Raw genomic sequence first — 16869 nt, forward strand, 5'->3', positions numbered from 1 at the left:
TTTGTAGCAGCCCACTGGCCATAGGTCTCACTACTTTGTATTTGCACCATTTCCATTTAGAGGAAGAGAGAGCAAAGCAACCTCACCTTTCAACTAATTTTTCTCCTCAAAGAATTTCCCAAAGCATATCTTATGTTCATTGTGGTTTGTTGATGTTTACTTTTCACTGTCCTCTATTTTCCGTATTTTTCGTTGTTCTAGATTTATTAAATTAATAAATTTAGAAATCTAAGAAAAATAAAACCTCATAGTATACATTTTCGAATTTTAATATATTTTATCAAATATGTTGAGACAAACTATTCAATGAAATATCCACTGCATTTTATAGATAAAAAAATATATAAAAATGCTTTTTTTTGGTAGTAATAATAGAAATAAAGTTTTGATTGATGCAATTCTTAGGGGTCCTTTCTTGAACAATATTGGGGCTAGACCAAAGGCTAGTGAAATCATTAATTAATCCTTTTTGCATCGAATTTTTGATGTTCGATTTTTCCGTAGAGTGTTTCATATCTAGAGTGGAGTTGGAACTCGCCCTTTTGACAATTTTGCATTTCTTCTCACTTGTTGAACCAAGGGCTTCCACATTTGATGTGGAAGGCCCAACCATTGAGATTGTTTAACAACACACCAACAAAAAAAACTCACAAATATGAAGTGCAAGCCTAGAGAAATGAAAGGCATAAGTAAACACACAATAATATATGGGAGTCTGATGTTGACAAAATTGCTCAAAGATCCATTCATGAAATTGGGATGAAGAAATTAATAATTTACAAACACAACTCACAACTTCACTAGACTAAAATAGCATGACAACAAAAGAAACCCTAGGTGCAACGTAAACACAATTTTTAACCGCATAATTATATATATATATATATATATATATATATATATATATATATATATATATATATATATATATATATATATATATATATATGTACAAGCACAAGCTCAATAACATAGATAATCATAGACTTCCTAAGCTAGCTTTAAATTCCAGCCAAAACCACCTAAGGCTTAACCGAGGATGGAATAAGGACACAAGGGCCTGGTTAAACTATTGGGAGATCAATGAGAATGATGCTTTGCAAAACATAAATAACATTAAAGATATTGTTACTTCTAAGTTCAAAGAAAAATTGTGGTGTGAGAAAGATTTAGCGTCTAAAAGAAAATTAAGTTATTATAAGAGGGTCATCAACCCCACCCTTGAAGATCAAAAGTATCTCTCTATTTTAACTAGCTCAAAGAAGAAAATTAATATAGCAAAGATTAGAACGAATTCTCATGAGCTCCATAGTGAAACTGGCCGTTGGACAGTTCCTAAAATGCCATGGATAGAAAGGATCTGCCATATTTGTGAGAATAGGAGCATCGAGGATGAAAACCACTTCCTCTTAGAGTGCCCTGCATACAACCACATTAGATCTCAATTTCACAACCTTTGTTACAATACTGACCTTCCTAGCCTTTTACATTGCCAAAATTATAGTGAACTCGGGAGGCTTCTCTCCAAGCTTTTTGAGCATAGGAATAAAATCTTAAATCAAAATAAATAATTTGTCTTTTTAGGTCCGATAGATCATTATTTGGTCTCAGTGGACGTTAACCATCATCATCATCATCATCATCATATATATATAAATTAATATGATTAATTTAATTTTGAAAATTAATTAGATTAAACTTACAAAATGAAAGATATATTGAGAAATTAAATATAATTTTTTTATTATACAATCTATTTTTATTAAATATTTTATGAATAAATAATAAATTATATATAATATTTTATGAATTTGTTTCTCTACATATTTATATAAAAATGGAGTTTAATTAAATAAAAATAAAAATTTAATTAAATTTATTGTCATCAATATTTTTATAAAAAAAATTGAAAATACTTGAATTTATAGAATATTCAACTCTCAATGACTATCAACAAATATGACTCCCACTTGTGAGAAATTGCATATAAAATAAAAAGTTTCCTTAGTATTTTGCATACCCACTCTCTAATTTGTTTCTCCTTATTTATAAAAATAGGTATAAATGACAAGCAATGAAGGGTTACTTTATAGCAATATTATTATTTAGTTGGTTAATGGTTATTTGTATGTAGATGCTTTGATGAGGGTTGTAAATGCCTAGAAGTATATTGATTTATGTAAGTTAAAGATGTTATTTATAAATATATAGAATATAAAGTTAAAAAAACAGAAAAAATTATATTAATAAATAAATAGAAAAATAAATAAATAAATAAATTATATATATATATATATATATATATATATATATATATATATATATATATATATATATATATATATATGAATGAATCAATCATTAAAAAAAAACTTTATTGATAGATATATATAGCTTTCAATTATAGACTTTTATATTTGCAAAATGAAAATAAATTAATTTTTAAATAAAACACATTTTATAAAAACATATTGAAGCCTAAAATGCTTTAGATTTTATTTTTTTATATTTGAAAAATGTATACAATAAAGTTTAAATTTTAAAATGATAAGCACTTGGAATATGATTAAGAATTTTTAGAGTTTCAAATTATTAAGTTTTTTTTAATATTTTAATATAATAGAATTTTATTATTTTTATATAATATTTCAGTAAGTGTATAATTAAAAATTTTAAAGATTGGGAATTTCAAATTATTAATTTTTTTAATATTTTAATATATTAGAATTTTATTATTTTTATATAATATTTTAGTAAGTGTATTTTCATTGCTTTTATATAATTTTTAAATAATTTTTGTTTTTAAATTAATTTAGTGAATATATAATTTTAATAAATTTTATGTAAATTTTTAAAATAAAATTTATTCATAAAATAATAATTAAATTTGTTCAAAAAAATCAAACATATAAAAAAAATTAATTTTATGTTAAAAAAAAATTAACACTTCCAAAGAGTTAAAAGTTATTTAATTTCTTCTTGTGTATTTTTAATAATCTTCAATACACTTCCAAAGAGTTAAAAGTTATTGAATTTCTTCTGGTGTATTTTTAATAATCTTCAACGAATTTTAACATAAATTTATATTAAAGTAATTTACATAAATTTAATGTAAAAATCTCAATAAATTTGTGTTAAATAAATTTACATCAATTTAATATAAAAGTCATTCAAAGAAATTTTATAATATCACTTTATATCTTTAAACCTTTAAAAAAGTTTAGTTCTCCAAATACATAATTCGTCCTCGATAATAATCTTTAATCAAAAACTTTGTTGTCCAGATATATAAACCTTAATAAATTTCTTTGATAATATAAGCTGCACTGTAGCCACCAGACCACGATTGTCATTCTGAAAGTGCTGTTATATTTTACCACTCGCTTTCGTCTCCCGGATACCCGCTTTCTTCACTGAAATCTATTTCTTCATTGAAACCTTCTCCATCACTGGAAACTTCTTGCCATCCTTCTTCAATAAATCCTTCTCCATCACTGGAATCTATTTCGTCACTGCTTTCTTCGTTGAAACCTTCTCCATCACTGGAAACTTCTTCCATAAAGCCTTCTCCCAGGCGTTGGCGCAGCTGCTCTACTATTCCCGCATCCCATTGCAGGTTGGAACATTGAGACACATTAAAATACTCCAACGAACCTAAATGCTCAACATTGGGCACCATCTCTAAATTGGAACAACGGGCCAACTGAAGACTTCGGAGGCTTCTCAACTTCCCGACTGAGTCTGGGAGCCTCTGCAGAGCGGAGCAGTAGCTTAAGTCCAGATGTTGGAGGCCTGCTAGGTTCCCAACCGAGTCCGGAAGCGTCTGCAGAGCGGAGCACCCCCTCAAGTCCAGATGTTGGAGGCCTGCTAGGTTCCCAACCGAGTCCGGAAGCGTCTGCAGAGCGGAGCAGTCCCTCAAGTCCAGATGTTGGAGGCCTGCTAGGTTCCCAACCGAGTCCGGAAGCGTCTGCAGAGCGGAGGAGTAGCTTAAGTCCAGATGTTGGAGGCCTGCTAGGTTCCCAACCGAGTCCGGAAGCGTCTGTAGAGCGGAGCAGAATATCAACTTGAGATGTTGGAGGCCTGTTGGGTTCCCAACCGAGTCCGGAAGCATCTGCAGAGCGGAGCACCCCCTCAAGTCCAGATGTTGGAGGCCTGCTAGGTTCCCAACCGAGTCCGGAAGCGTCTGCAGAGCGGAGCACCCCATCAAGTCCAGATGTTGGAGGCCTGCTAGGTTCCCAACCGAGTCCAGAGCGGAGCAGAAGGGCAACTTGAGATGTTGGAGGCCTGCTAGGTTCCCAAACGAGTCTGGAAGCGTCTGCAGAGCGGAGCAGTTAAACAAGTCCAGATGTTGGAGGCCTGCTAGGTTCCCAACCGAGTCCGGAAGCGTCTGCAGAGCGTGGCAGTTAAGCAAGTTGAGATGTTGGAGGCCTGCTAGGTTCCCAACCGAGTCCGGAAGCTTCTGCAGATTGGAGCACTCCGACAAGTCGAGATGTTGGAGGCGTGCTAGGTTCCCAACCGAATCTGGCAAACTTTCAAGATGAAGACTGTGGGACACTACAAATATTTCGAGATGCTGCAGGTTCCCAATGAAATCTGGAACATTTAAAAGGGGAGCCTGAATCCACAATTCCCTCAGCTGCAGAGGTGCCTGCATTGTTCACATACATTATTAAAGTACGTCAAAGGCTGTAAATGTCACAGGCAGAGTGTTAGAGGAAGACAATTCTTAAATACAGTAAATATTTACAATTTGAAGAAAAAACATGAAATAGAAATTTAAGAAGAATACCTGAGATTCATGTTGCCATAGTGTTTCAAAAAAAGGTCCGCCTATATGTAAAACTCTTAAATTCTTGGTTGGAATCCAGGAAGGGAAGGAGGACTCGGGACAGCTCGGCCAGTCTAAATATATGAGGTTTGGTAAATGGTGGCAAACATTCAATAGGCATTTAGGAAAATAACCTTCAGCCTTAAGCAACTGCAACCCGCTCATATTACTCAATAAACTAGTGCGAGCAGGCTCCGCAAGGTTTTCGAAATATTGTTCAACCTCATTTCCATCTACCAGGCTAATTCCACGCACCTGAATTGTTCACTCAGAGCTGTTAGAAACAAGATTCTTTCTTGCAAAGTTTTAAGAATTCAAAACTAACCAGACACAATTGTGATAACAGGACGCTAATTGGAAATTTGTCTAAAACACTTCAAAATACTTACAGGTAATTGGACGGAAAGCTTATGAAAAAGGTGGGCAGTTGGGTTCCAAAGCCGAAGCTCACCATCAGGAGGTTCCTTCTCCGCCAGATATCTGCCCATGTCTCTGACATGGTCATGCATTCTCAGACGATTTTCACTGTCCACTTCCACCAAGCATCTCTTTTCCAGCTTCCAAAGACCTAGCGACCCTTCCCAACGAGATCCATTGCAAATTCTAATGACTGTGTCTCTGTCTTCTCCTCTGAAGAAGCAGGCAATGTCTAAGAATATCTTTTTCTCCTCCTCATCGAGACCGTTGTAGCTAATTCTTAGCATGCCTTGTATATCATCAGGGAGCATGTTGGAGATTTTGCGAAATTGTGCTTCCTAATGATTTAAATCATTTATTCCACAGAGAAGCGACCCAAGCACTTTAATGGATAATGGTAAGCCAAGACAGGCATCCAAAAACTTTTCAACCTCCTTGTCAAATCCGTCAGCAGGATGAGGCTTGCCAAATGCACGCGAGCAAAAGAGCTCTCGGGAATGCTTCCGATCGAGACCTTTTAGCATGTAAATGGATGTATCTGGAATCTGTGATCTTATGAGAACATCCTTATTGTGGGATGTCACTAAAATTAAGCTATTGGTTTTAAGGGCATACTTCGCTGGTAAAAGTAATGCCTCCAACTGCTGAATATGATCCACGTCATCTAAAATAATGAGACAATCAGAAGATGGAAGATATCTTCGGAGCTTTTCTTTGCCTTCATCAGTGCTGCCCATTTGCTGATTTGATTGAATTAAACGTTTCAGAAGGTCGCTCTGCAAGGTAGTTAAAGCTTTGTCTCTTACATCAACTACAAAGCAACATCGCTTGTATTTTGATCTCTGACTGTTAAAGAACTCTTTCGCTAGGGTGGTTTTGCCAACCCCTCCAAGGCCCACAATTCCTATAACTCTACCCTTACCATCTCCCTGCTGCAATGACATTGTGGTTTCAAAATCGTTTAATTTTTCTTGCAAGCCTGTTGGATATTCTGACACATCCTGCGTTATTTTAACTTTTTGCAGCACTGCTTCCATGACGTCTTCGAGGTGTTGAAGTCGTAATTTCAACGCAGTCGTGCGCATATCTCCAAAACCGCCAAATTGAAACCACAAAACCGCCCAGAGCATATCGCACCGCCTTCCAGCGAAAAGCTATTTCCGTATATTTGCCTCCGATACGATATGGTGCAGACGCGTGGCTCTCACCATACGTCATCAACTCTGACATATCGGAAGCTAAAGTTCTGTGACAAACGACCTTCCGATATTTTCCTCCACCGTCAGATCTGCTCCCGTGCTCTCCGCCGTTGATCGATTGAAGCTGCATACAAACCAACATCAAATCAAACCTTGCGTGGAGTGAATTGAAATTTCTGGTTGACCGTCGTGGAGGAAACGACATGGTTTTAACGCTTCTACGTAGAATTAGGTGGCGGCTTTTAATGTGGTAATGGGCATACGTCCCATATGTTTTTTTATATATGTTTTTACGTAGAATTTGGTGAGGCCATTTAATATGGTTATGGGCCATATTCTTTTTTATATGTTTTTATATATGGCTATGTAAGCCCGTGTGCGGCAATGGTTATGTAGTTTTTTTTATGTGTAGTAGTGTCTGCGTGTGTGGTATTTTTTTTGGTGTGCATGGAGGCTGCGCGCGGAATACGCAAGAGAAAACAAGGAAAATATGTATTGATCCTGCACGCCGAGGTTGAACAGAAAGCAAGGGAAAAGAATGGTGAAGAGCTTGCGCGCGGGAGGTTCATAGAGAACAGGGAAAGTATGTTGTTCATAAAGAACAGAATGTGAGCGAATGTGAGCCTGCGCGCTGGAGTTTTTTTTTGTAGAACAGGGCATTGAACGCACAACAGTGCGAGAAGTGAAATAGAACATGGAAATGTATTGTGATATGTGTTTGCGCACGATGTATGTGCGTGTTTTTTTTGTATGAGTGTTGTAATGGTTTATGCCGCGTGCAGTGGTGTATGCAATTTGTGTGCCATATGTTGAACGCACAGCAGTGCGAGATATAAAAAAAAACAGGCATGTAATGGTTTTATTCACCATTGTAAAACATAGGAGCAGTAAGAAATTGTTGTTGTAATACCCACAGTAGTGGAAGACCAGAAATGAGGAGACAAAGTTTCTCCAGTGAATCCCTCTCTGTGCAGAGGATGAAATGTGTATCTGAGTTTTGTTTTTAAGCAATAAAAATGTTTTTATGGCTGTGTAATACTCTGTTATGAGTATATTTGCTTTTAAGAGGTTCCCTGTGCAAAGATCCTAGAACAAAGGAAACAGAGCATTGGCTCTGTGATGTTTGTTTGTGTGGTTTTTGGTATTTTCCCATTGAAAAATCCCCAACAGTGGTATCAGAGCTAGTCCAGGCTCTTTGAAGACTCAAAGAAGCTGAAGGAAGGTGTGGTTGCAGCAGTCAAACTTCTCCAGCAGTGTGAAGACTCAGCCAAAAGAGTTAAGGTATTTTTCAAAGCTTTCCTTTCTGTTACTGTTAAAGGAACAGTCAGTGATTTAAAAGAAAACACAGTCAAGTATTTGAAGCCTAGATAAGAATGGCAAGGTCAAAGAAGAAAGCCTCCAAGCCTGTTAAAAATGTGTCTCCCCCCTCTACTAAACTAGAAGGCAATCCATTAGAATACATTCTATTTGAAACCCCAAAGTTTGATGGAAACTTTGATGTATGGGAAATAAAGATGAGGGCTTTCCTAATGTTTGAGGGGATTGAAGTCTGGGAGTCAGTGATTGATGATAGCAAGAAGGATAAAGAATCCATGGAGTATGATGCACAAGCAGCAAAGACTATCTTGGATGGTCTCCCTGATTCAGTGAAGAAGAATCTTGGAAAATATACATCAGCAAAGGATATATGGGACAGACTGCATGACCTTCATGCAAAGGGAGCACTGACCATGACAATGAGTCAAGAAGAACCCATCATAGAAGCTGAGAATAAAAAGCTTGACCTCATCAAGCTTCAAGTAAAAGAAAGGGATGAAGAGCTAGCCAAGCTCAAGAAGGAGCTTGAGCAATGCAAGAGGAAACATCATGAAGAAGTCATATCCATGAAAAATCAGTTGAATAAAGCAAAGAAGCAGGAAGACGCCTTGTCAAATCAACTTGAACAAAGGCATAAGACAGTGAATAAGCTTGTGGAAGAGATTGGACAGTACAAGGTAGAGGTCTCTTCCCTTAAGTCTGAACTACAAGAAGCCAGGAAGCAGGCACAAGAAGCTGAAAAGAGAATGGAGAGCAGTCAAGCAGAAATCTCCAAAATGAAGTCTGATATTATCTCTCTTAAAATAGCAGCAGCTGAAGCTACTCGTAGCAAGGAAGAAACTGAGGAACAACTTGCAAACAAGAATAATGAGTGTGAAAAGTTGGAAGAAGAGATAGTCCTCCTCAAGAATAAGGTTGAAGGGATGAACAAGATCATGAAGAGCTCTCAAGCTTTGGATGACATGCTCAGCTATCACAGATCTCCATCTGATAAATCAGGACTTGGGTATGTAGGTGAACTCTCAAACAAGGATGAAGATGCTTTAAGCAAAGAAGATGTGAAGAAGCCAGAAAGAAGTTGTGATGCTCCTAGTTCCAGCAAAGGCAAGGAGAAAAATGAAGGCAACAATAGAAGAAATCCTCCACCAAGTAGAAAACCAGCTCCAAGAAGAAATGTAGCTGATGGCAAAGAGGCAAGATGCAATGGTCATCAACAAAGGATCTCAAGGCAGCAAGGCTTCAGAAGTGCATCAAGAAAACCTCCATCTCCCAGGTACCAAAGTTCATTTTATGGTTATTGTTATTCTTGTTCAAACTTTGGTCATATGGCAAAAGACTGTAGAGAATTTCATGGAGATAGATGTTGTGGTCCCCGACAACTTCCAAGAAACAATTTTAGAAGAAATCATGAAATGTTATTCATGAACAATGTTGAATGTTTCAAGTGTCATAACATTGGGCATATGGCACGTGACTGTAACTTGACATGGGCTCTTACACAAGCTAGACCCATGCAAAAGAAGAAAGTTACACAAGTATGAAGAAAGAAGGAAATGCAACCTGAAAGCCCCTTGAACTCCCCAGCTGATTTAAATTTATTTTGAGAAGAATCTGCCAAAAGAAAACAAGCATACACTAAAGGGGAGCTTGTAATTTTTTTTTATTGCTGAACTGTATTAATAGTCACTCCTTGATGAAGACTTTTTTTTATAAAGGAAAAATATGAAGTTAAATCTGCCATAACAGCAGAGAAGAAAAGGGGACGGCACTCAAATGTAAAGTGCAGCAGCGCAATAAGAAGTGTGCAAAGCATGGAGACCCTCACAGCAGTGGGAAGATAGAACATAAAACAGCAGTTTTGAATTTTTTTTGTTATGGAGCACATGCATTGAAATGCATAGCAATGGAAGGTAGTTTCCTTCTATGTAATGTGAGAGAACATACTCACAGCAGAGTGAGTACAATACACAGCAGTAAAAAAAATGTAATGTTTTTCTTCATATGCAATGCAGCATGCAAAGAAATGCATAAAGAAAAACATGGACAGCAGATTTTTAATGCACATGGGTGAATGATAATGTGTGGCAGCAAAAAAATGAAAGGAACTGCACAACAGTGCATTGTGTAAAAAAAATGAATGAAGACTAAGATTGTGTGAAGCAAGGGTGTAAAAAGAAAAGGCAGCAGCCCGTGTTAATTTTTTTTTGTTGTGTGGAGAATGCAGCGCAAAACAGCGTGAGGATGATTTCTCTCTATGTGCAAGTAATGGAGAGTAAAGAGTTAGTGTATGGGCACACAACAGTATGATGAAACAAAAGGCAGCCACAGTGCAAATTGCAGAGGCAACGCAGCAGCAAATAAAAACCCAGAGATGACAGTCTATGGTTATGGGTATGGACAGCAGTGAATATGAAAAATGCAGCAGCAAGAAGGTAATGGACAGCAGCAGATGTAAAAGAATTTTTTCTTTACAGTAGTGTAAATTTGTAAGCTGGGACAGAGTAATTGTTCCAGAAAAGACAGAGTATTCTATCTTTGAAGAATGCACAGCAATGCAGAGTTTGCAAAGAAATGTAAGTGAAGTGCACCAACACAACAGCAAGTGTAGACACAACAGTGTGGGGTAGACGCAACAAAGAAGATGACACAACAGTGCAGCAGAGAACATGCAGCAGCATAAAAGAACAATGTAATGAGTATGCACAACAGTGCAATGAATGTTTTGTTTTGAAACTGCATCTAAAGCAGTGTTTGGCAGTAATCCCTCCGTGAGAGGAAGTGAAGTTCTTAGTGAATCCCTCTGTTAAAGAGGAAGGTGCTTTTCAGCACAGTGTCATGGTGAATCCCTCAGTCAAGAGGAAGATGCTTTTCAGCATAGTGTGGTAAATCCCTCTGTCAAGAGGAAGATGCTTTTTAGCATACACATGGTAAATCCCTCTATCAAGAGGATGATGCTTTTCAGCATAGTCACAGGTGAATCCCTCTGTCAAGAGGAAGGTGCTCTTCAGCACATTGTTATGGTGAATCCCTCTGTCATGAGGAAGGTGCTCTTAAGCACAGTTTCAGGTTAATCCCTCTATTAAGAGGAAGACAACTTTGTTTATTTATGAACTGCATCAGAAGCAGTTGGTGAATCCCTCTATGTGAGGAAGATATTTTTGTAACAGCAGTGTTGGTGAATCCTCTATGTGAGGAAGTGTTTGGGTAAGATCGAATGCCCAGCAGTTGAAATTAAAGGGGAGTGTTGAAGTCGTAATTTCAACGCAGCCATGCGCATATCTCCAAAACCGCCAGATTGAAACCACAAAACCGCCCAGAGCATATCGCACCGCCTTCCAGCGAAAAGTTGTTTCCGTATATTTGCCTCCGATACGATATGGTGCAGACGCGTGGCTCTCACCATACGTCATCAACTCTGACATATCAGAAGCTAAAGTTCTGTGACAAACGACCTTCCGATATTTTCCTCCACCGTCAGATCTACTCTCGTGCTCTCCGCCGTTGATCGATTGAAGCTGCATACAAACCAACATCAAATCAAACCTTGCGTGGAGTGAATTGAAATTTCTGGTTGACTGCCATGGAGGAAACGACATGGTTTTAACGCTTCTACGTAGAATTAGGTGGCGGCTTTTAATGTGGTAATGGGCATACGTCCCATATGTTTTTTTATATATGTTTTTACGTAGAATTTGGTGAGGCCATTTAATATGGTTATGGGCCATATTCTTTTTTATATGTTTTTATATATGGCTATGTAAGCCCGTGTGCGGCAATGGTTATGTAGTTTTTTTTATGTGTAGTAGTGGCTGCGTGTGTGGTATTTTTTTTGGTGTGCATTGAGGCTGCGCGCGGAATACGCAAGAGAAAACAAGGAAAATATGTATTGAGCCTGCACGCTGAGGTTGAACAGAAAGCAAGGGAAAAGAATGGTGAAGAGCTTGTGCGCGGGAGGTTCATAGAGAACAGGGAAAGTATGTTGTTCATGAAGAACAGAATGTGAGCGAATGTGAGCCTGCGCGCTGGAGTTTTTTTTTAATGTAGAACAGGGCATTGAACGCACAACAGTGCGAGAAGTGAAATAGAACATGGAAATGTATTGTGATATGTGTTTGCGCACGATGTATGTGTGTGTTTTTTTTGTATGAGTGTTGTAATGGTTTATGCCGCGTGCAGTGGTGTATGCAATTTGTGTGCCATATGTTGAACGCACAGCAGTGCGAGATATCAAAAAAAACAGGGATGTAATGGTTTTATTCGCCATTGTAAAACATAGGAGCAGCAAGAAATTGTTGTTGTAATACCCACAGCAGTGGAAGACCAGAAATGAGGAGACAGAGTTTCTCCAGTGAATCCCTCTCTGTGCAGAGGATGAAATGTGTATCTGAGTTTTGTTTTTAAGCAATAAAAATGTTTTTATGGCTGTATAATACTCTGTTATGAGTATATTTGCTTTTAAGAGGTTCCCTGTGCAAAGATCCTGGAACAAAGGAAATAGAGCATTGGCTCTGTGATGTTTGTTTGTGTGGTTTTTGGTATTTTCCCATTGAAAAATCCCCAACACGAGGAGCTGTTCTAATTTGAATACGAAGGGAATGTTGCAGAGTTCAAAGACCGCCTCAAGGCACTGCAAGACACCTGTCTTCCCACTTAAACAATAAAAGAAACCAAACATAAACAGTGATTTAGCAAAGGATAGTCACATTCAACCAAAAGGGCAGAGCTAAAAATCTAAAAAAAGAAAATGCAAGCACTGTGAAAACCAAGGGAGGCATGAACGGAAAGAAGAATTTATGAACAGTTGAATTTACGTCATTAGCCCTAATTAGAAATAAATGAAGCTGCGTATATCCATGGGCCATCTGCAACCCTTAGAAGTTTTAATCACGAAATCTCCCGATTGCCTCTCCTTCATAAAGCTTTTGTTCCACAGCAGGGCATGGAAGGTTAGTAACTAATTGAAGCCAGAAGCTATGCAGTTTTGGCCTTTCAGGTTATCAGTATCCTACCATACTTTGGCTACCATATCAGTATAACTCTGACAATTTTCTGAATTTCATCTTTGTTTGTTTGTTATTTATCTTTCTAAGAGAACAAAGATTCTATTGATCTTATTATAGAAGTGCGTATTGCCACCATTTAAACGAAAATCATCTTCACCTCTCTCATAACCCTTTGAAAATGAAGTACAAACCAATAATAATAAATGACTCTAAGTCAGCCTCTTTCACAACGCAGAAATGTCTATATATGGTGCCATCTAGTTATCAATTCAAGGAATTAAATGTCAAGATTTACATGAAAGGATGGTCATGTTCTACTCACCTGTTATACTTCTTTCTGTCAAAACCTGATATACCCGCAACTTCAGCGAGAGCATTCTTCCATTTTTCAATAGTATCCATGTCGTGTCGTTGTCGACCATCATTATTTTTTTTCTCTTGAAGCTTTCGTAGGGCTTGAGCGTAGACGCCCTTTCCGGCCTTCACCCATCGTAGTTCTTCAGGCTTGACACCGTAGAAGACCGGGATGATGGTGGACTTATACTTTAACATACATTCCACCATCAGTACCAGTTCATCGAGGCACCATTTTGAATCCGCATAGCCAGGAGACAGGATCGCTATATGCACAGAGGATGTTTTGATGGCGCTTTCAAGTTGAGGGTTTATACTATCTCCCGGGCGCAATTCCTGGTCATCTAAAAATACCTGCAACTCATGTTTGCAAAGGCGGTTGTACAGATCGGTGGCAAAGGTTTTTTTGACGTCGGGACCCCTATGATTTATAAAAATATCATATACATAGTCGTTGTTGACGCTATGTGAGGTGGATGTTGAGGAGGAAGCCATGGGATATTATAGAAATGAATAACAATGAAGTAAAGATTGAAGATGTGTTGCAGAGCTTGGGAATGCGCACTTAACCTTAATATTGTGGTCCTCTTCTCATAGTACCTACCAGGCTAGTAGCTGCGCCTTTATCACTCTCTTTATGTCTCAATATTTCAATGTGTTCAACCAATCTATGAAACACAAAACAGCACTGAGATCTGGTTGATTTCTGAAATTCGCATAACAATGGGATATAGAAATGAATAACAAAGAAGTAAAGATTGAAGATGCGCTGCAGAGCCGGGAAATGCGCACTTAACCTCAATAGTGTTGTCGTCCTCCTCGCCTGTATGGTCTCACTATTTCAGAGAAACCAGTATTATGCACCTTTATCACTCTCAATATTCGGCCAATATTCAGCCAATCTATTAAAAAATTGAGCACTGGGATCTGGTTGATTTCTGGACTTCTTATTTTCTTGAAGAAACTGAGTCGTGAGGGCTTTTCTCTGACTATTAATGTTAGAAATCTGCTATTGGAAACAGCAAATGCTTTTAACGTTAAAGCAGTTTCTAATCTTAATGTGACCCGATCTGATCTTAAAGCATTTAGATCTTATCTTAAAGCAATTTCTAATCTAAAGCATTAGATCTTAAGCGTTGAATTGGTATATGATGGACGTACCAAATTAGAGTTAAATAATATATAAATGATTGGGTCCTCTCTCTCCCACACAAGAGTTGTATTCTTCTCCATCAAGAAACACATAAAGGAAGTGAGGGCAAGAGGAGAGAAACCGAATTCTGAGAAGAAGACAGAAGACAGAAGACAGAAGATGGCAGCCATTACATCTTCCGCTGTTAGTCAAGGTATGCCATCTTAAACATCATATTAAGTTCTGAGTGTGAAATATTTGGTATTGATGATCTTTGGGCTGTTAGTAGCTATATTTTACATTTGGTATCAGAGCTGCAATCAATAAGTGAATATTTCCTATGATTGCAATTGATCTGTTCTGTGCTTTACTCATGTGATTGAGCCTTCGAGAAACTGTGGGGTTTCATGAAATGATCACGCATTCATGAGTCCTTTGACTATGCGCCTATTGACCCCTGTTTGCATCCTTTCGTTGTTAACCAAGTCCTGTGCATGCTTCACAAAAGGGGTTAAGAGCTTACCTCTAGGTTTTCGGATGAACCCATTTCACTTCTCGAAGATATTAGGCCGCTATTTAGTGGCTGTAATGTGTTGAATTTTTCTTTTGACCAAGAGACTTACGACTGACACTTATACAAATCAAGGTCATCGCTATAATTATTATAAGAACAATAGGGGCGCGTATTAAAATACGACTCCAAATCCCACAAAATTATGAATCCCGATGGCTAGCCGTTTCTGTGGTTCACTTCGCTGTATAGCCTGTCCGGTTCCATTAAAGCTGCATGCACATAAAACCCCATACTCCATTTCCTTCATTATTGTTTGGTGAATGCTCGAAAGCCACAATGACTGATCAGTATATGCTTGTTTCGAAAGTTATGTCATAAGCTTCTAGGATCTTCCCTCCTAAATAAAATAATTTTTGGTTTCTTTACATGTTACTCTTCACGCATGTCATGGATGCTATTGTTGGTTTATGATTAATATTATTGTGATGGCTTTGAAACAAACCGTGTCGATTCCAATTTTAAAATGTAACGCCCAATTGAAATTGAATCGCTGAATCTTTGAGTGGACAAAGGGCGAAAATCCCAAATACGAAACGTCCGAATTATGCACATGAGATTTATGATTTTGTTAATCACCAAAGTGGTCAAAATCAGAATAATCATTTAGTGCATAAGTGACATAATGATTATTGATAGAAATTGCCAGTTATAATAATACCAATTAAAACTGGCGTCACTAATGATAGAACCTGAGAACTTACCCAAAGGAAAGTCTTGTTCTATAACTAGTTGACATGATGAGGTTTGATAGATATTTTGATTAAATAAATATTGATCATCCAAAGATGTCAGTTCTATTTAATTGAATATATTTATTACCTACTTATGTTTTGGTATTTAATTATGTTAAGTATAAGATAGTATCTACCCAAAGGAGTGCTATATTATACTATTATGTCTACATCTGAATCGCGTTAGTTATGAGCTTATAGTTATTTCATTTTGATTTGCAGGTTATCTATCTTTCGTATGTTTTGAATCAAATTTAGTTGAAGTTCCTATTAATACATGGTGGCTTGATACTGGTGCTACAACTCATGTTTCCAACAATATGCAGGGATTTCTTATGATCCGAACCATAAATCCAAATGAAGATCGTTTTCTCTTTATGGGAAACGGAATGAAATCTTCAATTGAAGGCATTAGGACTTATCGTCTAATTCTAGAAAGTGGATATGTATTAGACTTATACAGTACCCTTTATGTACCTTCATTATCTAGAAACCTTATTTCCGCAAGTAAATTGGATATTTCTGGTTTTAGATGTATGATTGGATCTGGTTGTTTTGATTTATATAAGAATACTGATAATGTTGGTTCTGGTATTCTAATTGATGGTTTATATAAATTGAAACTGAATGACACTTATGCGAATTCCTTGTTGAATGTAGTAAATAATGTTGGATGTAAACGTAGCAGGTTGAATGAAAATTCTGCTTTATTGTGGCATAAACGACTAGGTCATATATCAAAGAAAGAATGATGAGATTAGTAAGTAATGAAATTTTGTCAGATTTGGACTTTAGTGATCTAGAATTATGTGTGGATTGTATTAAAGGTAAACAAACCAAACATAATAAGAAAGGAGCCACTAGAAGCAGCCAGCTTCTTGAAATAATACACACTGATATTTGCAGACCTATGGACACTCCAGCCTTTAATGGAGAAAAGTATTTCATCACTTTTATTGACGATTTTTCCCGTTATGGTTATGTCTATTTGCTTCATGAAAAATCTCAATCTGTGAATGTCCTTGAGACGTTTGTAAAGGAAGTTGAGAGGCAATTAGATAAAAAGGTGAAAATCATAAGGTCTGATAGAGGTGGTGAATATTATGGTAAATATAATGAGTCAGGCCAGTGTCCAGGTCCATTTGCAAAATTCCTCGAAAGTCATGGCATATGTGCGCAATACACAATGCCAGGTACACCACAGCAAAATGGTGTAGCAGAAAGGCGCAATAGGACGTTAATGGATATGATTAGGAGTATGATGTCAGATTCTACACTACCTAAGAATTTGTGGTCGTATGCTCTCAAAACCGC

General features: G+C 37.2%; 4 protein-coding genes across 4 annotated transcripts; all 4 read right to left on the minus strand.

Annotated features, from left to right (window-relative positions):
* Positions 1-3197: 3197 nt before the first annotated feature.
* Positions 3198-4048, minus strand: LOC149248600 (uncharacterized). The gene has a single exon (XM_089456082.1). The coding sequence runs from the start codon at positions 3677-3679 to the stop codon at positions 3374-3376; it is 306 nt and encodes a 101-aa protein (XP_089312208.1). The 5' UTR covers positions 3680-4048; the 3' UTR covers positions 3198-3373.
* Positions 3724-5556, minus strand: LOC149248601 (uncharacterized). The gene is made up of 4 exons (XM_089450573.1): positions 5218-5556; positions 4790-5083; positions 3840-4648; positions 3724-3751 (listed from the first exon to the last, which is right to left on the minus strand). Exons 1-4 carry the CDS (start codon positions 5554-5556, stop codon positions 3724-3726), a joined length of 1470 nt encoding a protein of 489 aa, XP_089306699.1.
* Positions 5557-5583: 27 nt separating this feature from the next.
* On the minus strand, positions 5584-6189 carry LOC149248602 (disease resistance protein RUN1-like). Its single transcript, XM_089450576.1, has one exon. It carries the CDS (start codon positions 6187-6189, stop codon positions 5584-5586), a length of 606 nt encoding a protein of 201 aa, XP_089306702.1.
* Positions 6190-6256: 67 nt separating this feature from the next.
* Positions 6257-14107, minus strand: LOC149248603 (TMV resistance protein N-like). The gene is made up of 4 exons (XM_089450580.1): positions 13087-14107; positions 12326-12410; positions 11064-11276; positions 6257-6568 (listed from the first exon to the last, which is right to left on the minus strand). Exons 1-4 carry the CDS (start codon positions 13611-13613, stop codon positions 6257-6259), a joined length of 1137 nt encoding a protein of 378 aa, XP_089306706.1. The 5' UTR covers positions 13614-14107.
* Between the last annotated feature and the right edge of the window lie 2762 nt (positions 14108-16869).

This window comes from Pinus tabuliformis, chromosome 7 (assembly GCF_031772625.1).
Source record: "Pinus tabuliformis cultivar Carrire ecotype Pingquan chromosome 7, CPIR1, whole genome shotgun sequence".
NCBI lineage: Eukaryota > Viridiplantae > Streptophyta > Pinopsida > Pinales > Pinaceae > Pinus > Pinus tabuliformis.

What these genes read in the sequence shown, in the direction of transcription:
- LOC149248600 (XM_089456082.1), bottom strand. Translation starts at nt 3,679, where the DNA reads ATGGTGCCCAATGTTGAGCATTTAGGTTCGTTGGAGTATTTTAATGTG.
- LOC149248601 (XM_089450573.1), bottom strand. Translation starts at nt 5,556, where the DNA reads ATGCTCCCTGATGATATACAAGGCATGCTAAGAATTAGCTACAACGGT. An exon ending in AGCTTTCCGTCCAATTACCT is followed by an intron (nt 5,084 to 5,217) that starts GTAAGTATTTTG and finishes TGAACAATTCAG; the next exon opens with GTGCGTGGAATTAGCCTGGT. An exon ending in CAACATCTGGACTTGAGGGG is followed by an intron (nt 3,752 to 3,839) that starts GTGCTCCGCTCT and finishes TCCGCTCTGCAG; the next exon opens with AGGCTCCCAGACTCAGTCGG.
- LOC149248602 (XM_089450576.1), bottom strand. Translation starts at nt 6,189, where the DNA reads ATGTCATTGCAGCAGGGAGATGGTAAGGGTAGAGTTATAGGAATTGTG.
- LOC149248603 (XM_089450580.1), bottom strand. Translation starts at nt 13,613, where the DNA reads ATGGCTTCCTCCTCAACATCCACCTCACATAGCGTCAACAACGACTAT. An exon ending in TCAAATTAGAACAGCTCCTC is followed by an intron (nt 11,277 to 12,325) that starts GTGTTGGGGATT and finishes GTTTGTATGCAG; the next exon opens with CTTCAATCGATCAACGGCGG. An exon ending in ATGCTCTGGGCGGTTTTGTG is followed by an intron (nt 6,569 to 11,063) that starts GTTTCAATCTGG and finishes GTTTGTATGCAG; the next exon opens with CTTCAATCGATCAACGGCGG.